At 40.2% G+C, this 25,333-nt stretch overlaps 1 protein-coding gene across 3 annotated transcripts in view; it reads right to left on the bottom strand.

The window, feature by feature from the left end:
* Window positions 1-606: 606 nt before the first annotated feature.
* MAPK12 (mitogen-activated protein kinase 12) overlaps window positions 607-25,333 on the bottom strand; it is a 34,770-nt gene continuing 10,043 nt past the window's right edge. Inside the window, exons 4-14 of one of the 3 annotated variants that reach the window (XR_014688850.1) lie at window positions 21,690-21,801; window positions 15,956-15,985; window positions 14,542-14,589; window positions 9,344-9,458; window positions 8,619-8,690; window positions 6,381-6,460; window positions 5,566-5,644; window positions 4,246-4,419; window positions 2,907-3,426; window positions 2,361-2,843; window positions 607-777 (exon numbers count right to left, since the gene is read on the bottom strand). Coding sequence is in view for 1 of the 3 variants with exons in the window: in XM_084507101.1 (XP_084363227.1) it covers window positions 3,356-3,426; window positions 4,246-4,419; window positions 5,566-5,644; window positions 6,381-6,460; window positions 8,619-8,690; window positions 9,344-9,458; window positions 14,542-14,589; window positions 15,956-15,985; window positions 21,690-21,801 (781 nt within the window). In the remaining 2 variants the exon portion in view is untranslated. Of the gene's footprint in view, window positions 3,427-4,245; window positions 4,420-5,565; window positions 5,645-6,380; window positions 6,461-8,618; window positions 8,691-9,343; window positions 9,459-14,541; window positions 14,590-15,955; window positions 15,986-21,689; window positions 21,802-25,333 lie in introns of all 3 variants that reach the window. The other 2 variants (XR_014688849.1, XM_084507101.1) reach the window with 2 other exon arrangements.

The following is a 25,333-nucleotide window of genomic DNA, read 5'->3' as shown; positions in this document are numbered from 1 at the left end:
CCTGAACGCATTTTGCAGGACACATTTAGCACTCACCTCAGTGAAGTCAATAACACAACAGAAAACAATCCAGGAGTGAAATGGTGAGCCACGTCTGGCCCACACCATCACGTTACCGAAACTCAGCATGAACAATAAGTCTTCAGTGCAATGGACACTTCATGGGACGATCTTAACCCGAAGCAGGGAGGCACGTAGGTTTTCAAGGCGAAGGTCCCCGCTCAACCTGAAGGTGTATATGCTTGGTGGCTGTCAACCTGACTTTGGCCTTTAAAACCAAGCTGAGGGACGCAGCGGTGGTTAAGCGTGTGAATCCCATCCTCCAGAACAAAGCAGGGACGTCTGGCAACACTCAGGATGCTCTAGGAACTCATCAGGTGGCAGCAGTACAATCAAATCTGCCCCGTGGCTGACGTGCAGCTTGGAAAAGGGGAGAAAGCTTGGGATCTGCGGTCTGACTGACTTCCAAAGTAAACTACATCAGCAGCTCATATTACATGAAATGTCCCCACAGTCTGAGGTTTCACGCAGTCCCCAGATACTGCAATTACTCAGTATTTTCAGTACTGATTACACATTTGGGAATATACACAGGGAATAAGACCATTATTGTGTAAGAAACAAAACCCCAACCTTTATTTTTGACAATACATTTCAAGTGCATGCAGAACATATTTACAGTTCTCCTTAAGGCAAACAGAAATTGGGCTCTTATTCCTGAGTTGCTTAGCACCAGTAGAAACAGCAAATAAAACCCTAGGAAATGTTGTCTCTCCCCTTGAAGCAGCAGCTGCCTCCCATGCAAAACGGTTCTGCCTTCAGCTCACATTTCTCGTGATGAGCTATTTTACTAATAATCTCTACTGCTATTTTGAGCAGTCTCTTCAGATTCTGGTCTCCTCACAGCACCATCACGCCAAGATGTACCAAACTTCCCGTGTTTGTTAGTTGTCCTTACATACTGTTTACTGACTAGACAGCACAGCAGTACGTCTGTCTTTTCTGGCACATCCACCAAGGTCTTCTCCGCAGTTATTTCAGGAGTTCTGTATTCTCCAGACAGAGAAACCTCACATTATCTTCTCATCTCTTTCTCATGTGGGCTAGCTGCTTCTGCAGTAGTAGACTAAAAGAAGTCCAGATTAAAAGAGGCAAAGTTCCTCATAGCCACTGGAGGTTTTTAGGGCTTGATTTCACCAGAGCTAGGGTGTGTGTATGGTGTAAAACGCCCACTGAAGAATTTATGAAGAAAAAGCAAACTAGGTTTGCAATGGAGAAAAAAAGCTCTTAAAGCCTGATTAACATTTGAGCCATGTGCATTACCTCAAGACTTTAGGCTTTTGCTACAAGTTAGGATGCTGCAATTCCATGTAAATTATGAAGGGGGCATTTCCAAAGAAGTTTTGACATTCTTTCCAGCCCTTGACTGGCTCTATCAAAACCCACTCATTTCAACAGCCACTTTTCTTCCATGACTTTTAAGAGGACCACGATGATGCATGATCTTAAAAAACGCTTAGTAAGTGAAAAAGCTCCTATTTAACAAGAAAGTGTAGCCCAAGCAGAAAGTCAATAGTGCAAAATGGGGGTGCCCCAACTGTGCCTTCCTCAGTGACCTCCAGGGTGGAAAAATGTTTTGTTCCAAATTGCATTCACTGCTTTTTATCATGCATTCCTGAACCTACAGTTTTTAACAACTTGTCAAGTACATCAATAATTCAAGGTTTCTGTTACCATTTAGTCTCTCTAGGTGCCTGTCTCCATTAATCAATGCTTATTGTGAATAATTTTTAAACAAACATCATTATTTACAGGTGTTTAAGTTAAACATTCATGGAAAGAAACAGAGCAACGATGCCTTGATTAAATGTCTGTTTTAAATTAGTTATTAAAGAAAAAAAAAAACAACAAACAAACCACCCACCCAAACCACAAGTAATTTGTTAGTTCTTTTTCAGTTATTACCCACAATATAAATTGTCTTCCTTCACAACCGTTTCATTTAGCAGCAACACACCACAAACAGCAGACGGCATTGGGAATAATCCATGTCCAAGCAGTTGATTTGAAAGAGATTACCTTTAACAAAGAGAAGTGACCTCACAAAGAAATTCTGCAACAAAGGTTTGCTAATTTATTTTTCCCACATCTGAGAGATTATTATGAACTAAGCACCTAGGAAAATACAATAAATGAAGCCAGACAGTAACAGGAGCTCGTGAAGCATCTGGCATCCCCCTGTAGGTCATCAGGAATCTGATTCCTTCTTGTAAGGTACCTCCCAGCAGAAGGTTTGAGGGCTCCCCCCCAGGTAAGATGACTTCAGAAGGCTGAAAAAAAGAACGGTTGTTGTTCTGCACCTGGCAACACCTCCACACACCAAGAACAAGACAGCTTGCTGCATGAATAGCTGCAGTGTCATATTTTTATCCTCGTTTTATTTTCTATAATGCCACCTGCGTGCTGCTGGATTTTCAGGATCAGCACTGCTGATTAGCTAATCAGCATGTCCTCTGAGAAGATGCACTTTTTCAATGATTGTTTCTACACTAAGATGCTAGAGAGCTTACAACATTTCAGAATGTCTTAAAAGAGTTTCTCCCTGGAAATCCTTGATCCCCAGTCTGTTATACAAAGAGACTGCATTGTATTGAGATAAAAAGACTGTAACTCTTGAAAATGATTGCTTACCAAGTGGCTGCTCACCTAGTGAACTTGGGAAATCTTGTCCTACCACACCAGTTACTTTTAAAAAATAGGACACTGACACTTGTCTGCTTCTTGCCTCTTGCATAAATCTGTCAGGCCTGGTTGTCAGACAAGACAAAGGAAATAGGCCTCCACTCAGGCCGTGTCTCCACTACTCGCTACGCTAGCTGAGGAAACAGAAGCTGATTAGCCTCCACAGGCAGCTCATCAAGGTGAAATATTCCAGAGGAAGTCACACTGATACCTTTTACATTTGGGATGGTTCAACAGCCCTGGAGAGCAGACGCTGCACATCACCGACATCCTCTGTGTCTCCGCTTGCTGACAGTGCTGACTTGTACTCACGTGTGATTTGAAGAATTGGCCCTACCTGCTCTTTCAAGGATGGCAGAGGATTATCACAGTCTGAATCCTTTCATGCAGAAGGGAGAAGCTGTGGGCAGAAATTATCTTCTGGACAGTTCAGAGATGCTAATCCCAGAGGCTCCACTTCCACATGCAGAGTAAAAGACACTGCTCTTTCTTACAGTGGAGATGAAACAGGTTACATCCAGTTTATTTATAAAAGTTTTATACACCTGAAATATCACAAACATTTACAACTTTCCTGCTGTCTTCTGAGTTCTGAAAAGACCAGGTCATACAATTACACTGCTGTCTCCTTTGATTCTGATGTTAGTGGTGGTTTGAAGTTCAGTATCTCTTTATAGGTAATACCTGGAAAACAACAGAAGAAACATAGCGTTGCTGTCTGGTCAGAAAAGGAGCTGCACAGACATGAGGCAAGATGCAACTCCCAGCATGGTTAGGTCCTGATCAAGGTGAAGAAGACTGAGACCTCTTCAGGCAAAAAAGAGAAAGAGTACAAAAAGTAAGGGAATCAGGGATCATTTTACCACCATTTTGCCACTTCAGTTTTGAAGAAGTAGCCCAATACTAAAATCTTGGGGATGCTTTCAAGAGGTGTGAGCACTGACATTACACGACCATGGACAATATGGCCAGAAAGTAAACTACTGTGACTAGGAGCACAGCAGAATTATTAATCAAGTCCTCATCTCAGAGCCAAAACACAGAACTCTGAAGGAAGATGAAAACTAGGCTCAGACTTAAATCTCTGCTGAGACAGACTCTCTCAGGGAGTAAAAACATCTAACTGAAAATTAAGGCCAGCAACAGCTGCAGTCCTATAGAGCAAACAGTTGAGGAATCTGTCACCCTGTCCTATGCACTGTAAGGAACACGTTACAGAAATGGTTTCTTTCCTGCATTGCAGGAGATAGGAAGGAAGACACACGGAGAAAGAGAGGAGAGGATCCATTGTTAGGAGGAAGAGAAGAAAACCTTTGGTGATGGTTTCTGGAGGACTTGATAAAAGGAAACATTGGCTGACCAGCAGTGTTTCTCTGTCTTACTGCTGCCTGCTTGTTCTGTTCCCTTAAAAGCAGACAAAGCCAGCTGGAAAGGAGAACATTCCCATTTTTGGATGGCCTTTCTATCTATCCATTTTTGAACACATCACAAAACTAAACTCACGCTTCCACTCATCCAGTGGTAGATCCATGTTATCGAATGTGTCATCGTATTTCTCAGCTTCAATTTCTTCCTCAGGATCGTGAACTGGTTCAAAGTAAGGATGCATCAAAGCCTCAGCTGCTGTGACTCGCTTCTCTGCATCCAGCACCAGCATCTTCTCCAAAAGGCTTACAGCTATCGAACGGCAAATAACATTGCATTCAAATCACGCCACTGATTCCAGCTTGTACAAAGTAATGTTGTCCTGGGGATGTTTTAAGCATATAGACAGATTTACAAAGCAGAACCATTGGGTGTTCGTTCTGTAAGAGTCTTGTAAGGGTATTTCTGAGTTGGGTGGAGCACCTGAAAGGAGGAAGGGACAGCAACATGGGCCAGGACGCTGCAATGCCCACTTGCCACGCTATGGATTCATAGAATCACAGAAGCATTTTGGTTGGAAAAGACCTTTAAGATCATCAAGTCCAACAATCCACCTAACAGTACAAGTCCAGCCTCTCCAACCGTCTCTCCCAGACCATGAGCAATTGTTCTTTACATAAGGAGCAGCCAAATGGCCAAAGAGGTGCTAGGAAGAAATTTCTTTACATGGAAAAGGGTAGAGTTTGCTGCAGCTAAGAAGGCCAGCAGATTAGCCATGGTAAGAGCTGCTTTATAATCCTACAGTGTCTGAATATATCATTTTGACTTCTTAAATACAGAAAACTCAATTATCCTAATTTATATGTTAATAAAGCCTGGCTTTGTGAGTGTTCAGGTCATTGGGGAATGGATAAAGCTTGGGCAGAGCCACTTCAGAGCTCTTGCTGCCTCAGGTCATGCACGCTTGGTACATTCTTCTAGCTGTTTATATCCACCAAATACAAGCCAGTTCTTCGCAGGAATGCACAGATGTTTCTCGGGACGTATTCATTCCATGACTAAAATGTCAGCTTTCTATTTGCCTGCATTTCTATTGTAGATGAAAATGAACTTTCAGAATTATATTTTAAATATAATACACAGAAAAATTTATTACATATATTTAAATCCCCACGGCTCTTGGGAAAGCTGCTCCAGTAAAACCATTAAGCATAGCCTGGATTGGAGCCTAAAGCACAAAGTACTTATTTTTTTGACTCTTTTGAATCATCTGATTCCTGGCAGGTTCTAAACTTGGCAAAGTTCAGCCACTAGAATTGAAATTATGAATTATGGAAAGCAAGAGGTAGAATAGCACGAGAACCACCACGTAACCTATCGCATGACTGACACTGCTGCTGCCTCCAATGCAAACACAAGAACAACACAAATTGTGCACATCCATACAAAGTGTCTTACCCAAAGGATTCGCATACTTCAAGACGGATGCAAAATCTTTTTTCTGGACTTTTGGGAGGCTTTTTATATAGTTTTTTGCCTTAAAAGAAACATGAATAATTAATTAGAACTTTGCCTCCTTAATGTGCTTAGTAGGAAACTTAATAACGCTTTGGTAGCACCTTTACAAATGGAATATTTTTTGTCATAAACCGTGATTATATTCACCTTCTTGTTGAAAGAAACATTTTTAAATCACACCTTAAAATTGTGATTAAGAAATTATATGTAAAGTTTCCATTACCACTGCTCAATATCTAATATATTAATTAGAATAAATATGTATGCATCATTTGAAAGAGCATCATATTCTCTAGAAGTGTATCTTTTACAGAAATTCATTAGTATTTAAATTGTACAGTTAGCCTAATGATTAATTTTAGGTTCTTTGTAGTAGGAGCTTAAGGATTCTAGAAAGACATCCACACAGGAATAGGAAAGCAGAAGTCAGAGACACCTACAGAACGACTGGGTCCTCTGAATAGTTCATATTTTCAGTGCATTTCCAGTAAAGGAGGTAATGCATCAGTTCAACTGTTTATATGCTCCACACTGCATACTTTGAAGTATTTAAATATACAGATTTTTCAGTGTTTTGATCATTTTCTATTTCCCCTTAACGTTCAGTAGTTATTTAGGGTGTGAAAAGCATTGTAAGGCAGATACCATAGATAATTTCAGTAGTCAACACGTATTATCTCAGCCAGTTTAAGAACTGAGAATAATTTAGGTAAAATGAAGACATGAAAAACAAACTGCTGAAGCAGAATACTCACATCTTGACTTTGCAGTTTTTGCACAAAATCTTGAGTTGGTGTACCCATTATTTTCATTATTTCTGTGAGTTGGTCCAGATCTGAATACCAGAAATAAGGAACAAAGTCTTTCACCATGGGAAAACTTGCAAAAATTGTGCTTCTTTGCTATTGGAGGATAAAACAAAAATAACAATACAACAACTAAACAGAAGATTTACAAAAGATGAGGTTAAAGCTCACCAGTTTTCTTCCAAAAGGCAAAGACATTGAAAGCATCCAGAATAAACTATAAAACTTGGGAACACACAACTGAATCATCTGCAAACTCTTCTAACATCATCAGGCCTCCTCTATATTTTTGGTCAAGAGCAGTTGAAAAGTATTGGAGTATCTGAACAATCAACACACGTATTGTATGCATTGCCCTACTCTACCCAAAACTTAGGTAAATAAGAGGGATTAAAGCAATTGCAGAGACAGGAAAGGTCTCAGGGAACACTGGGTGGTATGGTAAACAAAACAAAAATCAGAGGAAACCAGTCTTTGTTAGTGCTTTTCTACATTGAGCAAGTTCAAGAGGGAAAAAAATAATTCTCTTCCTCATCATTTCCTACTTGCTTAGCTTGATTCCACATGCTGATATTTTGATGATCAGTAATTGGGATTAGGCATCAGTATGCTCGCTGTCTTCTGTGTCCTAAACCAGCACAGAACAAATCAGCAACAACACCAGCTGTTTTAAAGAAGAAACATCATAGTTAGAGGCTAATGGGGTAGAGACCAGCTTTGTACCTCATCTGCTAGTCCAATGAGAGTAGCAGGTGAGATGCTAGAAGCTAGGTCAGAGCTCAAAGTATGTGCAGATTCCACCAACCCCTGAAGAAAAAAGCAAATGGCAGGTCATGCTGGTGAAATAAATAAATCAATAAATAAAAATCCCACACCACCATACCAAATTAGGAGGGTAACCTATTCAGAATATTAAACCAAAAATCACTTTTTTTTTTTTTTTTAAATATTCATCTACACACAGCTGAACTGAAAGCTGTATTTCCCTGACAACAGCTCATACTGATCCATACGCCTGAAGGTCACCATTATAATTATGCTAGGGTAATTTTATTCATAACACAGGACACATAATTTCATCCAACAGTTCTGAAATACCCACAGTCCAATGTAACTAAAATATGAGTTTTTCCACTCTTACATTTACAGGAGAACTTGAAAATTATGACTCATTTCCTTATTTACGTACCAGAATGCTGAAGGTTAGCATTAGTTGAGAAATGCTCCGTGTAAGCCAGCTGCTGTTCTATGGCATGCATTTTACTATTTTCTTGTTAAGACCTAATGCATACTTAAAGCTTTTACAGCTGAAATAATTCCATCCATTCTACTCTTCCATAGTTCCTTTTTTTTTTTTTTATGAATGCAGTCTTCCTTTTTATGTTTTACCTCACAAAACAAGAATAATACAATCCATGTAACAAAGCCCTAACCATACACACAATACTGAAGTATATACATAAACCAAATTAAACGACTGTAACTCTGTGATTCTATAATCAAGTATTTGCAGATAAGCAGTTTATTGACTGGAACACAAGGTTCCAAGCAGTGAAAAATGATTAGGCTGAACTGTCAAAGATACAAAACTGTTAAACAAAACAATTAAAAATTCTTGCTGTATTCTATTAATGTTGTCTTCCATGGTCTGTCACAGCCACTATTGCCAACGAAGTGTCACCTAAGGTTGAAGTAGGGCTGAATCTCAATTATTTTCTTAATTCCGCAGCAATGAAATGATACGACCAAATTTTCTGTAAATCTAAAATATTTTACTAGGTATTACTTACATAACATGTTTTGATAAAAGTCTCAAAAAGCATGAAATGGACTAGCATATGCATGTAAGTCCATATACTGCACCAGAACTTTATCTGTGTGTTCTGCAGGCGTGGAAACTATTACTAAAAAACCATAAATAAATCAATATTTACCTTTTCTATTATCACTGAACCTTCTACCTGATGATCTCTTTCTCTCTATTGAAAATATTCAGTAATGAGTTTTAATTTGCTGATGTGCAAAATTCATACAAATACCAAATAACTAATTAAATAACAAGATGCTATCCAATATAATATTATTTTCAATTTATGCTCATCGGTTTTTCAACAGACCTACTGTATCACATCAGTGCCTCTCATCATTTTCTTATATTGGTGTCATAAATTCACTGAGGAAGGATACGATCGTTTCCCTTGAACAGAGGCCTCCCTGTTATCATTTCAGCCATTATACAGCCCACAGACCAGATGTCAACTGCAAAAAAAAATCAACAGTGGCATTAAGTTACTGAATATTTGTCCATCTAAATGTAGATAAAGTTTAATTTAAAATATATTTTCAAGAAGTGTAATGTTTACCTTTACAGCCTGGTACAATATAAATGAGTGCCTTGCAGAGTATGATAAACAGTGCAGGGAAAACTACCAGGCTTTCTGATTAGCAAACAGAAGATAATCTGGTATTAGGCAGAATCAGTTTCTCACTAACAAGCACATGCATGTGGTAAGTATTTTTTGCATGCTTTCAAAAACTTCTATCCCAGCATTAAATTGCCCCCTTTTGCCATTTCCCCGTCTGTTCGAGTTGTAATCAGCACATCTTTGCAGAACGATTAGTCAGTGCAGAGCACAAGTTTGTGCAGCAGGCTTGTTTCCAACCATGTTGGAACTTTCTGTGAGTCTTAGAAAATATACAAAACCAGACAAACAAACAAAAACAAACCAAAATCCTACAAACCAAACCAAAACCACAACCCCAAATGATTGTCTGCAATTTATCTACAAGGAAGATTTTCGTAATTAAATTGTAACGTCCACCTCCAATTTCTCACTCACTTCAGAACCACGGACTTGCCTGATTCACTGAATGCGTCAGCTCTATTAAGACTTTTCCAAAGAGATACTGACCTGTTTGCGTGTAATGCATCCAGTTAAGTATGACCTCCGGGGCTCTGTACCACCTTGTGACCACGTAACCTGTCATCTCACTGTCTGTATGCCTGGCCAATCCAAAATCCAGAATCTGTAGTGAAGCACAAAGAACATCCAAGATGAGCCAGTTATCTATTTCAAACAAATTTTAAAAATGCAGAAAATAAAGGACTTGGAGCTTCCTGCAGAGATTGGGTTATTTTTGCATCTTTTTCTCCTTGAAGCATCTTGTTCTCATTTTAAGAAGCAAGAAAGAAGGAGCAAGGAGCTTTACAATTTTTTCCCTGTTAGATACTTCCATAGCAATACTTAAACCTGCAAAACCAGTAAAGAAAAAAATTATTTCTTCAATTCATGAATCAGAAAATACTGGTCACATTCACTCCTAGCTGTGGAATGGCTATTGTGTCTTCTTGGAGCTAAAAGAAAAGCACCCATCAACTATTCTGATATCCCAAGTGGCACAATTATTGAAAAGTGTGTTCCAATAATAATCTGAAGTAAGGAGGCATCATTATCTTTATCTTACGAGTAACTCCTACAAGGGAAAGCTTTCTCTAGGTTATGTTGAAAGTCTGAATAAAGTGTAGGGAGTGACCATTATTTAGTCCCACTGACTTCCAATCTACTGCTTCAACTACAGAACAACCCTCTGTAAGAAATGCAAGGCTAGTACAATTTTTTAAAGGATTACGTACAATTTAGCTTGTTTCTGAGACTCTGATACTTACCTCTAGATATAGCAATGTAAACGGCAGGAAGATTACAAATAAATGTCACAGCTTTTTGTCAACCTCTACAAAAGTGGCTAACACAAAGGCCCACCTGTGTGGACCATCAGAAGATGGTGCCAAAAGACATGGCCAGCACTGAGCAGCACTCCTGGAATGAGTCAGTTCACATCTTATCAGCAAGTTCATGCTACTGACAAGAAGCAGGGTGTCTTGGGTGAGAAAAGTCTACTCAAAATGAATCATCCTATGCAGATACTTAGATAAGCAGTTCTGCATGAAGGGCCATTTGTTTCCATGTGTAGCAGGCTCCATATATATATTGACACATCAGAAGTTTTTACTAGGAGCACCTGTGCATTACTATGGCAGAGTGATGTGTTTGTAATGTTCTCACTGTAATTAAACATCTTCAAATATTTCACTTTTCAACATGGCAGCTTCATCGTTCCCTGGTGCTAACAGAAAGGAAAATTGTATTTTCATTCACAGATCAGGAGTATAAAAGGTCATGGCTTATCTTTATTGCCACACTCAAAGCATCATTTCCATAACTTCCCCATAACCACTGACAACATACCTAGCAATTTAAACAAAAAAAAAGGAACAAGATGCGAAGGGAGAGATTTTTATTCTTGCCAATAAAATACAGTTGATTACAGACAAAATTCCCCCTCAAAACTTTGGGTACTGTTCTCAAAATATTTGCAATTGCAACGTACCCACCTTCATGTACAGCCTACACATACAACACACACTGCATCTTCCCAGTAGCACTGGAAGGGAGGGAGAAGGGTGGAAGCAAACAAAGCCTCGTGTAGCAGGTCAAAAGCCTGTCAAAAGGCTGGTCTGGCACAGCTTTTTAGGCCTTTTTCAAACTAAGGCTTGGAACATTTGGAGCTCGAGACAGCTAAGACAGAATTTGGGTCTGTATTTTTATACAGGCAGAAAATGGAAGCAAGGATTTTTGTGCCTTATGAATTAACTTCTGGATTTCTTTTCATTAAAATATTAATTAGGATCATTAATAAATGTATCTTGCTAGAACTTATTATCAGCATGCTACCATTTAACAACAATTTTCACAAAAAAAGTTTTATTCTCATGCTCTGCGTGATCTCCAGGTTTTCAGCTAGAACTTCTAACGAGATTTTCAAAGCAAGTTGAAACCCCTTTTATAATGCAGGAGTTACGAAAGACAGAGCAAATACCCCATGGACCCTCAAGAATAAGTTCCCCTTCTCCTCAGCAAGCTTCAATTTCCAAACTTGCCTTCAGTAACCATACCAAAAATAATTTGTAACTTCAAGACTATAAAAAGGGCAGTGATTTCCCCTAAGGTACTCTCCACTGTCACTGTTCTGAGTCCTGTGTGGCAGGTGAGAGAATCTGACAAGGGGAACTCTGAAAAATAAAGCTGATTATTTATTAACTAATTATGGATTCAAGGAACTGTCCCAGCTTGCCTACAGCCACACAGCTGCTGGAGCTGATGCAGGGAAAGCTGCAGGGCTCACAGACACAGGGGAAAAAGGGTCGGATAACCCTGGCAGGATGGTTTTGTGCTAGCGTAAACTGGCTTTCAGGTGTGCTCACAGGACGAGGTCACTCCTATGTCTTACACCTGGAATGCTCACACCCAAAGACAGACCAACTGTTTCAGTGTAAGAGAGATCACAGCGAAATCCCTGCCCTGGTATTTTTATGCACATTTCTCAACATTTTATAATTTGCTTTCTGTTTATAGGTTGGAGTTGCCTTTTGACGACCAGTATTTCCTAGCTACAAATGAGCACATTTCCTCTGTCTACGACACCAGAACTTACCATGAAACCAGGGACTGCGTAGTTTTGCCCTGAGAGTCAGGAAACAAAAACTAAAGCTTAATGTTACATCTTCTCCTTGCTGTTTCACTAAATCACGTCCTGGTATAGAATTATTTGCCTCAGTTTATCTAGAAGCTTACAAATGTCCAAAGTAACAGAAAAATAAGTTGTGTTAAGTGAGGAAATACAGTGAATGTGAAAGAATGTCTTAGACCTGCATTGCATCTCATAATCTGATTGTACAGATGGGGGGCAGTGAGGGAACAACTGGTTTTTCTAGATTTTTTTTTTACTACACTGGGACTCACACACAGTTTGCCCATGCACAAGCCAGAAAGACAATGTCTTTTTGTCTGAAATAAGGAAATTCTGAAAAGACGGGACCCTGAACATTCAGGTCTGTTCTCCTCAGTCTCTAAAGAGCAAGCAATTGCATTACAACAGCTGCGTGCAAGTATATAATTTGTATGTTAGATGCTAAAAATAAAAAACGTTTATGCACTCGTGCATCAACTTCTATTTTACTTAATTAAGGGAGTGCTTCACAACTTCTGATCTTCCTCTGTATTTCCCATTTGCAGAGTTAGACTTTTTGTATTTATTCAGAGCTGGAATTCTCACATAACAGAGCTACTCCCAGAAAGTTTTGATCTTTTTTAGGGAGAAAGCCTTGGCCATAAGACCTAAGTGTACTTACATATCAGGACACAAAAGCCCCCATTTGAATTTCCTGTTGTTTTATGAGGATGTAGATGCCAGTCATGATTCCAGCACAGGACAGAAGACATAGCTTGATTTCGTAATTAACTGAAAAGCCCTGTTTAGACTTTCCGATTAGCCCTTAGCTAGAGCTAAGAGAAAATAGGTGGCAAAAAAAAATCCAGAAAATTAATAATGATCTTTTAAAATACAAGAACAGAATTAACAGGACTGAAAGCAGTCTGAGGCCCCTATCTCCACACTTGAGAGAATAAACTATAATCCTAAAATGAGCAGTGTTGAGCACTACATAGATCATTATCATACTTGATAATGAACATTTTGCTTTTTTTTTCAACAAATTCATTCTGCACAGCTAAATAGATGCAGTTTTGCTAGGTCAGGGCACACTGCATAATTAATTCTGAAGTACAAATACCCTTTCTAATAGACTTTGGAAGATTTCCAACACAGAGAAGAACCTGAGTAATAAAATCAGAACAGTTCAGGTTCAGTATTTTAGTTCGATGATTTAGAAGGAGGCTTGAGGTGACAAACATTCAGAAGAATTATTAGTCAAATGGAATTTACTGAGAACACTTCCAAGGAAGATTCAGCAGGAGTGGCAGGACAGGCACCTTCCAAAATGGGTGCTACAGTCCCAGTCTCCAGGAGAGCATGCCAGCTTTCCATACTGGGAGTGAATGGGTGGGGGCGTGCACCATCCTTCCACCAGCTCTGGATGAAAGCCCAGGCAGGTGGAAGCCAAAGGGAGGCATGGTCTATGCCAACACTTCCCCCACTCCAGATAAGCAGCAACCAGGTAATAGAAGATATGCCATAAAGTGAACCTGTCTTGCAGTGTACCAGCAAAAAAGTTAATAGCTGAACTACAGGAAGATGAATGAGTAACTGTCTCCCTTCAATGATTTTTTTTTCTTACTACTTCAATTAAGAGCAAAATCAAAACTGGTGTATTCCTTCTATGAAATACATTGTAGTCTACATGCAATTGATTCTGTCAGTTTTAACAGTGCAGAAGGAATCACATTCTAAGAAATGCAATGTTCTTGTTCACAGCGAGCACTATTTGATTCCTCCTATGCCTCTCTGAAGTGATTAGCTGCAACGTGTCATAAAAATAGTTCTCCATCACAGCTCTTATAAGGCTGTAACCATGACACGATTCTTTCTCGACAAGGCTGACTACTACAGCTACACCCACGCACTTGCATGGGCCCACAGCTACTGTGTGGACTGCCACATAAACGCCAAACCAGAAGAAGTTCAGTTTCAGTTCTCACACTGTTTGTCACCCAGCTGGAAGGACTGAAGCCACCAATCCCTCGAACCACACCACGAATAAAGCCTGTGGCACTGACTTCCTTACCAGCAATCCTCTGTACATCCTGGCATCAATTCTTAGCTCTTCCCTGTTAACTCTGTGTACTAATTTCTCAGGGCACCCTACCTGGACTTGAAGTTTTCAGCTCTGACATCCCGCACAACATTTCTGATTTGTGGTACAGCCACTCCTTGTGCTTGGCTCTGTACGGATCTCAGAACTGATCACCAGCTCTGCCAGTTGTATGAAACATACACTGACTTCAGTCAAGGACATACAAATGGAGGCTAATAGTTTCTCAGTGTTCAGGGATTTATTTCTCAAATAATTATTCTTGTGGCGACTGACGTCAGACAAATGGGAAAATATTTACAAAGATCAGTCTCCAGTCACTTTTGTTTACCACTGTCCATCTGATCTCTCTTCCCTTCTCCATGACTCCTCTGAGCTTGCGGACTGAAATCCTTATCTACCACTGAAACTGGCTAGCACTTCTATAGCTGTTGCCCTCAGTGTATTCTGGGGTGTTTTTCTGATACATTTGGCTACTTTTTTCAAATAAACATATCCTACCTTCAATTCACAGTCTTCATTCACTGCCAGGTTTCCCGGCTTTAGATCCTGTAATCACATTTGAAATGGATGTTATTTATTTCTTTTACAGTAAATAGAATAAAGCATACTTTAAAAGTATTTATTTCATTTAGGCTAAGTGGCTTTCCTACAATTATTTAGAACAGCAACATGAAAAACAATCTTTTAAATCTGAATTAGAAAACTAAATGTAATAAATAACAGAAGCAAACACACAAACCTGAATATGAATAAGATTTTTTCCCTTGTGTTCTCCCCCCAGACAAATCAGCTTTTTTTTCTTTTCTTTTTTTTTTTTTTTTTGTTTAGTAGTTAGAAACCTAGAAAATACTTGTCAGTAAAAAACCTCATTCATCTTAACGTGCATCAGGTTTGGACATAAATTTGCTGCATTTAATAATGACACCAGAAAGTTAAGGATTCATGTATACAGAGATGAAGTAAAATACATTTCCTCCGCTATCTCTGGATTATACACACTGAATATGAAAGTATACTTTAAAAGACTCCACACATACCCTGCTATACCTAGGACAAGTACTGATGGAATCAAACAGGATTCTACGTAAGAGCCTGTACTGTCTTCTGTGAGAAAATGAATTTCCTAGCAAAAAATGTCCATTGAATGGTGACTACAACATCGAAAAAAAATGCCTTATGCCTCTTTAACTACTGGAGAGACTTCTAATGATGTACAAGAAGTGTACTTCTAAGTTTAGCAACAAAGGGCAATGTCTCAATGACTAAGAAGTCCTTCCAATATCAGTGACTTATATATTCACAGTTATAAACAGGAAGAAAAAATCAGAAATAATTTCTCCCTCAGCTTTTGCAAACATTTAGTTAGTCCCACATTAGGACAAGACCAGAGAATCAGAGAGTGGCTTGGGTTGGAAGGGACCTTAAAGATCACCTAGTTCCACCCCCCTGAACAAGATCTAATCTAAACAAGACTTTCAGAGGAATCTTTTCTCTGAATTTTTTAAGTCATCCAGCTGTTTTGTACAAATGCTTTAAGGTCAGAGGGACTTTGGAGAGAAACAAAGGCGCAAAGAGCTGCAATGGAACTGAGAACTTAAGTATCATCCAGAGAGAGCTTGGAAAATTTTTAAGCAACTGTAAAGTTAGTTCATGATCACAGCCACTACAGAAATGAAAAAATCAATTTATTGCTTTATTCTGGCAATTTGCACTGCTTCCATGTCCAGCTTAAAGTGCCCAACTTGTGCTGATGTAGCCACACAACCTTTTGTTTCTACTGAACAAGAAACCTAAGGCACAATCAAACTTAAACACTATAAATTTAAGTTCAGGCAGACTTAAGACTGTGCTTATACACAAACTGCAGTCACATTGTCAGAACATAAACATATTTCATATTGTTTCCACTTACCCTGTGAATTATGCCTGAGGAGTGAATATACTGTAAAAAAAAAATAATAATTTTTTAGTTAATTAGGTTCTGACCTTAAGAAGTTGCCTGGGGAGTGGGGAGAGTACTTTTTCATAATGCTAAAGTAATCTGAAATTATAAAAAATTTAGTTCCTTACACAGATTTTTTAGCTGCAGTATTCATGTAATTAAAACAGCATTTTAATTTTTGTAATGTAATTTTTGGTATTGCAGAATCACAGAATGGATGAAGGACGTCTGAAGATCATCAAGTTCAACCCCTCTGCCAAGCAGGATCACCCTGAGCACCTTGCGTAGGATGGCATCCAGGTGGGTTCTGAATGTCTCCAGAGAAGGAGACTCCACAGCCTCTCTGGGCAGCCTGTCCCAGTGCCCTGTCACCCTCACAGTAAAGAAGTGTCCCCTCATATTGAGCCGGAACCTCCTGTGCTTCAGTTTGCACCCATTGCCTCTTGTCTTGATGCTGGGCACAACTGAAAAGAGACTGGCTCCATCCTCTTGACACCCTCCCCCTAGATGTTAATACACATTGATGAGGTCTCCCCTCAGTCTTCTCTTTTCCAGACTAAACAGGCCCAGCTCTCTCAGCCTGTCCTCATACGACAGGTGCTCCCGGCCCCTAATCATCTTAGTAGCCCTCCTCTGGACTAGCTCCAGGAACTCCATGGCCCCCTTGTACTGGGGAGCCCAGAACTGGACACAGTACTCCAGGGGAGGCCTCACCAGGGCTGAGTAGATCACCAGGGGGAAGATCACCTCCCTTGACCTGCTGGCAACACTCTTCTGAATGCAGTCCAGGATCCCATTGGCCTTCTTGGCCACAAGGGCACACTGCTGGCTCATGGTCAGCCTGCTGTCCACCAGGACTCCCAGGTCCCTCTCTGCAGAGCTGCTGTCCACCAGTCAGCCCCCAGTCTGTACTGGTGCTTGGGGTTATTCCTCCCCTGCTGCAGGACCCAGAAGGCTATCACATGGGTTAAGCATGATTTCCCCTTTGCGAAGCCATGCTGACTACTCCTGATCACCTTGTTATCCTCCACATGCTTGGAGATGACTCCGGGATGAGCTGTTCCATCACCTTTCCAGGGATGGAGGTGAGGCTGACTGGCCTGTAGCTGCTGGGGTCCTCCTCCTTGCACTTTTTGAAGACTGGCGTAATGTTGGCTTTCTTCCAGTCCTCAGGCACCTCTCCTGTTCTCCACAACCTTTTAAAGATGATGGAGAGTGGCCTGACAATAACAGGCCAACTCCTTCAGCACCCATGGGTGCATTCCATCGGGGCCCATGGATTTGTGGACGTCAAGATTGCTTAAATGATCTCTGACCTGATCCTCTTTGACCAAGGGAAAATCCTCCTTTCTCCGGACTTCCCCTCCTGTCTCCTGGGTCTGAGATTCCCGAGGGCTGATCTTAGCAGTGAAGACTGAAGCAAAAAAGGCATTCATTCGCTGTGTTTCACCTTGTGGTACCTTCACTAGGTACCAGTGAGAAGAGTCTAGCTCTGCCTCCTTTACCTCCCCCCACCAGATACATAAGAACATTGGTAAGAGGTGCTCCAAGCCTTGTCTTCTCCAGGCAGCCCAAACTTTTTCCCAAACAGAGGAAAAAATCCCTTCCCTTTACCTACAAATGACAACGGTACCCATACAGCTAAGACTGTGACAAGGGCACAAAGCTAACTGCCCTGCCCAAGTCTTTTCTGAAATGCTTTCTGTCCCCTGGCTGCCCAAAATCCTAGATTCAGCACTTTACATTAGCAGTATAGGGTAGATCAATTTCTTCTGCCTGTTCCTTGCAGAACAGGCAAGCCTTAACATCACCCCTCGGAACTGCCAAAGTGCTTCACAGGATTTCCTGGGGCGACCACAAGGGGCTGAGAGCACGGAACTGCTCCCCAGAGCACAGGCTGTAAAACCACTGCAGCAAATGAAGAACTGCAAAACCCTATTTCTGTCATGGATGGGCATGAAGTGCATCAGGATGGGAGGAAGCAGATGCAAAAAGAGGAAGTTTGTCAGCTGTACAGAGAGAATACAATTATATATATATAAAGAAACCAATCTGTAAGTAGTTAGGCTCCCAACAAATGGATAAAACGCTGGCATCTTCTGCCAATACCTATCTTTATCAAAGCTATCACAATGACTACTTGCATCCTAAATCATCTCAATGTCTTTGTACGGAAGCCTCCTGATTTTCTAGAGCAGATGCTAATGTTCTACAGGCTATTTTTGCTGGTATGACTGTACACAGTAAAGAAATAACCAGCAGACCCAGAAATTTCTGCACATGAGAACATACCGTGTAGAAACAGGAATTAGGATTGCACCCTTTTGAGTTTTTGTTAAAGTTCTGGGGCAATAGCACGGTTTTGTTGGTGTTCTCACCCCACTGAAGGTTTTATGAGTGGTCACAGCACCAGAAGTCATGTTAACACTTTGGGGAGAACCCATATATTTTCCAAACACTTCTCTTTATACAAGACTACTGAGATTATGTGAAATAGGGCTTTTTGTAAGTGTTAGCTTTTTGAAAACTGGCATTAAGCTGCAATGTTTCTTTAGCAGTATTTTTAACTGCATTTTATTATCTGCTGGTAGGTAACAGCACTGGAACTATGTTAGTCTTAGCTCAGAAAATTTTCCATTTCTATTTAACAGCCTTATGAAACGGGATCCTATTCTTGCTGATTTTTCTTACTGTTATCCATTTGTTGCCAGATTATTCACTGCTCGTGCCGTAAAAGCACTTGGACCATAGCAGACACACCCTTCACAGTGTTATTACCATTCTACCTGAACAATATTTGATTCGAGAATCCAGTTTAGCATGTGCAAAGTGCCCTGGAACACAGGAGCTTTGTGCATAATCCTAAAGACAATTTTTGGTAGCATTCATAAATCCTCGATATCTAGGAAGCAATCCAACAGTTGTCAAAATTCTAAGCATTCTTGTCTGCATATGTAATATCTACAGAAAATAAAAATCTAATCAAAAGGGAATTAGAAAAGACTCAGGAAGAAGTATTCTAGGCAGCATGCAAAATGAAACTGAGGAGTGACTTGGCAGGGAAATTAAAACCGAAGAGGAAATGGGTGAGGGGGGAGAAGGGAAAATGGTGAAGCTGGAAGAAGAACACAAAACTAAAGACAGCAAATAGGGATAACAAAAGGAGAGAACTAGAGGAGGTAACTATTATCATGAATATGGCAAAAGAAGCTTGAAAAGGTGTTTGTGCAGCCCAAGAGCTGTCCTTTCATTCTCAAACAGTGTGCAAATAAAGAAACACGACTGCCACCCACACCCTCAGACCTCGAAGAACACGAACCCAACTGGCATTCCAGCAGAAAAGGGACCCAAGATTGCAAGAGCTGAAAACTCCAGTCCCATTCCACCTACGCAAGGACATTTATTTTCAGCTTGCCTTCTGCATTCTTTAACAATACGAAGCTTTTCTGTCAAACAAAAAAAATGACAAAAGCCCTTCCAAGTTGCAAGCGTATCCAAGTACTTCACAGAAGGGACAAATGCATATTGAAGTTAACAGCTCTATCACCACCACCCCCTGCCAAAAGAGAGTCCATCAAAGAAAAAATGTGCAGAAAAACAATACACATTATGAAACCAGAGGCTAAGCTTGGGTGGGATGTTGAAATAGTTTTACAACAAAGATCTACAGAATTGCATATTCCTCCTTCCCAGGTGTTGCAAGTATTTTCCTCTACAATGCCTCAGCCGAGCACCGAGCACATGCTTTGTTTCCACCCGCCTCCAAAGCAAGCAACCAAAGTAAACACAGGTGGGCTGTCTTTGATTCAGAAACATTAGACCTGAAAAAGATTTACATGCAAAATATTGTCAGATCCTTTCTTAGACAGCCAACTAACTGATATTGTTAAAAGAAGCATTAGAAGTCAAGTTACTGACCCATTTTCTTTTTCTAATGTATACTAGCAGTACTGTTTTCCGCTTAACCCACTTCCTAGCACAGGCCATGCTGCAAGAATCTCTCTGAAGTAAAAAGCCCTGGAGCATTCTTACCGAATAATTTCTTAAAGATATTTCCAGCTAGGTGTATTCCTGGGGCTGGATGAATTGGTGCAAGAAGAAACCAAATGGAACAGATGTAGACCGTTCTCAAATGTTTGCTTTGTGATATGGAATAACAAAACATAAGAGTTTAGCAGTTGTGCTCTTCAAAAATGTGAGATAGGGATTGGAAAAGACACAAAATATTCAGGTGAACCACTGCTAACAGAAGATGTAATACAGCTGCTGAGACCAGGCTGCTGCAGGTTCAAAGCCTGGATCAGAGGTGAATTTGCCAATTTCTCTAAACCTGGCTTTAGTTTGTGTTTGTAGAATGGATTTACAACATTTAAATGCCAAATGGTCGGATAAAGAAGGTAATTGCTTAGTATACGTAAAAGGCTGTATCAGTGAAAATCTACTGAATGAAGAACATAAAACTGTAGGTAGGGTGAAGGAGAAATGACTAACACAGGAGTCAAGAACTAAATGTATTTACTAAATGTTCTGATGAGAATAAAACAATTTACTTGTCCTTCTTTATCTGTTCAGCACAGAGATACAAAGGAATTTTGCGTACACTGTTCCTGATCTCGCTCAGGAACAGCATGCTGTCCTGCAGTATTATTTATTTAAATGGCGTTTGGCAATACCAACACAGATCTGGACAAATCAGCATCCTGGCTGATGTGACACGCTTTCCTGCATCAAAACCATTGCTGGATTTCCACTGTGCAAGCACATCCCTATTGAGCACAACTCCCCTTCCAGCACGCTTACTCCACTTAGCTTCGTACACGTGCAGAGGAAAGTCTGCCCATGTGTGTTGAAGGACCATAAAATAAAAACTGTATCGTGCAAGGAACAATCAAAGGAACCACATTCAATCCTAGACAGAGCCATTCTATGGCCTTGTCTCCAGAACTGCAAAGGGAATTAAATGGCTGTCACTGTGGGAGCACCTGGCTGCAGCCAGCAAAGCTAGGTCAAGGGATTTACAAGAGCAACACCTCACCTAAATTCTGAATTCTTGTTGTTGGAATTCTTGTTTCTTGCTCAGAAAGGAATTTGAATATACAACTAACAGATAACACTTATAGCAGTGATCTACTCTGATCTACCATTTCTAGCCAACAGGATATTAAGTTTGGCTTGTCTCAAGTCAAGAGAAGACCTGTCTCTGAACTCTACAGCTGTTTCATTTGCAGACTCTGTACTCTCCAACCAGCCACAGAAAGAGGTGTGGCAAAGCAGCACCACAATCACCTACTGGGGGAGAAGGAAACTAAAAGTCACAACAGGATTTTCTGGTTTATGGAAATAAAGCAGTCGTGGTCATCCTGGATCAATGTATTACAGACCTTGAATGACTACCCCAGATCTTTTCTTTTTGGTTGAAAACAAACAAACAAAAAAAACAAACAAACAAACCAAAACAAACAAACATAAATGCACAAAAAAAAAAAAAAAAAAAAAATTACACACACACACAAAAAAAAACAAAACCAAAACCAGCCCCACCAGATAACACTTATTATCACAAAACAATTGCTACACAATGTAAATACTTGTACGAAATCAGGCAAGATAAATGTTATCCTGCTATCAAATGATAAGTATTTATAGCTCTCCATAATGGTTTACTAGGAAAATAGATTGTGAAATGAAAATAAAAGTGGCAAACCTTTAAGCCTTTTAACATCTGATACACAAGGAACTGGATTCGGTCTTCAGTTAGTTTCTCATGCTTCATTATCTTACTTAAGTCTGTTCCCATAAATGGCATGACAAGGTAGCTAAAAAAGAAAGAAGGAAAGAAAAAAAGGACAGAATAACTCAGTCAAATAAACTGAGGTATAATTGCACGTTATAGTTCAGTGACAATATTAAATTATAGATCATGCTGTTTACCAAACAATTCTACCACCTTCCCCCCAGGCCCTCCACGTTTCTCAGTTTTTATCTTTAAGACTGTCATGAGGAGGTATCGCACAACCCTGTCAGTGGTTATGGAAAGTTGCTAGTTGCAAGGAGAGTACAGACACTGAACTAGATAAAAGGCACCTAATCAAGAGCCACATGATACTTCAGAGATATCTGTGCAGAAAACTAGGACATTCACACACGACGTTATCTATCTCACTATCAGGGGGCAACCAAACTGCCTAGATGGTTCACTCTAATAGATGAGGTCAGATGTAACAGAGATTAATTTTCATCTAGGATCACAACCTCCTCTATTGTTGGTACTTCATATTGGTGAGGGACAGCAGCATCAGAAAGCTTGTGAATGTCACGGCGGCCCTTCACCGCTAGTCTTCCCTTAGGGTACAAACCTCTTCTTTGCACTGCTTGTAGGAAACTCGTTCAGAGTCTATCCTTAAAGTCAGGTCTGGACAGAGGCAAAGCCAGTCACATCTGGCACCAGAGGATAAATCACCAGTTTCCTTCATAGTATGAAGTAAGGCAGACACATTTTCATCAAGAGAAGGGTTAGATGTAATCGTTGTTTCTTGGAGACAAGTTTTACTATGTAGACTTAAATGGGTTTCCTCTGGTTAAAATACAGGAACGGTAATTCTTTTGATTTCTACTTTTCAACCCGCTCAAAAACTTCTTTTACTGTATTAGAACTATAACTATAAACAAAAATGATAATGAATATAATGTCAAAGGCAGGTGGGACACTTGGACTTACAGATAGTATTTTGAACCTTCCCTAGGTACCAAACCTTTTTCCCCAAGACTCTGGGGATCAGGCATCAGGCTCCCAACCCAAGCATTCACAGACAGATTTGCTACTGTTTGGACAGGAAATATGTGCAATTTGATTCAGTAATTACATAGGACATAGCAAATATGGAGAAGAGAATGAAATTTTTTCTCTCTCTTCAAGCACAACCCACAAGATGCTTATCAACAGACCCAGTAACCTAGAAAACTGAGTTTGACCTCTGCTTTGTTGATGTTCTTGGATGTTGAAAGCATATTTGGATCTCCCCCCACCTCATATTTATTAAATTCATTTTCCCAGAGGTCATGAATATTTGAAATGAGCCAGAAAAAGACATTAGTGAGTGTTACAGAAAAAAAAAACAGAGGTAGAAGGAGGTGAGATGAGAGAAATAAATAATTATCTACATGTCTTTTACTACCGGTAGTGACCTTCAACATTCATTAGGATTTTACTAGCCTGTTATCACCTGCACACATCCCAGGGCTCTGGATGGATAATGATTTATGTAAACAGACAAAGTTCACCACAATATATAACCACCCAGCACTGTAAAGAACAGGGTGGGAAGGGCAAATAAGACAATTTTTACACACACACAACGTGCTAAGTTTACAATTTGATGATTTCAAGTCTGTAACAGTCAAATTGAGAAATGGCAGAGAAACAAAATTAAGGGAGGGAAAATCCATTCCTACCTGAGGTTGTAAACTCAAACTTTAGTAATAATTTATGCGCAATGTATTGGAATAGAACAACAATAGGATAAAACATTAGGAGCTCACTTGAACACTTTGTCTTCTACTTAAAATTTGGCAAACTTATTTTTATTATTAAATACGTATTTACAATCCTGAAGTCCTCAAATAATCTTAAAAGGTTAGGCGCTTGGTTAACAATTCACTTCAGTGTGAACTTGATGCCTAACACGTTTAAGTTCCCTGCAGTTCCAATTAAAACCCCCAAATTCTTACACCACGAGGAGGAGCAACTGCTCTGGCACATTTTGTGTGACACAAGAGCAGACAATGCAAGGAATACAGTTAAAGAGGCTGAAAAGCAGCTGCCCAGTAGGACTGCCATTGGTGAAGATTCATGCATCTCTGGTTTTGTAAACTACATCAGTCAGCTGATCTTCTGAATCTGAAGGAAAATCAACACAAGCATGAGCAGGGAAAGGGAAACTTAACTGTTCCTTCATAAAGGAGATGGGATTTGTCTTTAATTATCATTATACTAAGTGGTAGAGCACAGGGGCAGGTGATAGAGCAGCAGGCAGAGTAGGAGCATGCTCCCCTCTGGAGAGGAGGGCTAGAAGTTAGCTGAGAAACCCAAGGTCTCAGATAAGATCAGACCTGGGGGCTCGCTCTGGTGAAACCACCTACCTTACTTCTGCTGCCTCTACCCACAAATCAGCTTGAACTTGATCTTTACACAACAGGCCACAGATAGCATCTCATGGCTAGTCAGCAAAAGGAAAGTTTCCCTCAAATAACTCATCTGAGCTTTAGTTCACAAAAGCTGTTTCTCCGCTTTTGTTTCAGATGTACACCCATCTAGCCCTGCGCATCTCTGACAGCTTGCCAGAAATCCTGAAAGTAAATGTTGTCCTAGGTTGTAGTTTTAGCCATAAATGTGTCCCACCTACTTGACTTGCACCTCCAAAACTTGCAGGATGATTTTAGGGTCACATTTCAAACCCAGTCCTTGAATGCTAATCATAGACATGTGGATTTTATTATATATGTTATGTAATAAGTTAGCACTACAGGCAACATGGACAACATCTTTTTTGGCTCAACGGTGGCGTAAAGGTATGAACAGCTAGTCCATGTTTTCTGTGCTTCATTTTCCTCTTCTTCCTGTCAGGTAGCTTTCTCTATTAGCATACAAATATGCAGGGCAGTTTTTAAAATGTAGGTACGTTTGAAGAAGTCCACCACGGTTCTACAAATGTAACATGAAATCTCCGTTAAGCCCAAGGGGGTTTCTGACCACTGTTTCTGTACTGACTTGGATTCACAAGAACTGCAGCAGGATCCATACACACACTACATATCTGGTGTCTGCAATGCTGCCAAAAGGGAGACATCAGAGGGACGTACATGCCTGGTGCTAGCAATGATCTATATCATGTCCTGCTTGGATCATTTGGGCCTATGGGGTTAGTCAGGAGGGAGTGCAGACCACCCTCAGCTGGATGTAAGAGGCCGTAAAATCAGCAAAAGGAAACCACACAGGGAGCACAACAGAGCAGAGCTCGGATATTCACCAAAAAAAATTCAGCAGCAACAGCAGTTTTGAATTAATTCTAGAGTTAGGATGGACCACACTGGAGATACGCTATGTAGCAGGCATGATTTTCAGACTGTTTGCTTGGTTAAGAATGGTTCCATCATTTGATCAGTCTGGGCCTGAGGGTACAAAATCAGCTCTTAAAAAGTGGGTTAGGCAATCCATCAAACTGGGATTTACTAAGGCCTCACAGAAGTATCATGCACCAGATAAAACAGATGGCTGGTTCTAACGATAGTCTGAAAACCTACCGATTCTGAAGATGCATGTAACAGTTGTATTAAGATGGGATTCAGAAA

Source organism: Aythya ferina (genome assembly GCF_964211825.1).
Source record: "Aythya ferina genome assembly, chromosome: 1".
NCBI classification, from domain to species: domain Eukaryota; kingdom Metazoa; phylum Chordata; class Aves; order Anseriformes; family Anatidae; genus Aythya; species Aythya ferina.
Note: the sequence above shows the minus strand (reverse complement) of the source record. Positions and strands in the feature narration are given on the sequence as shown.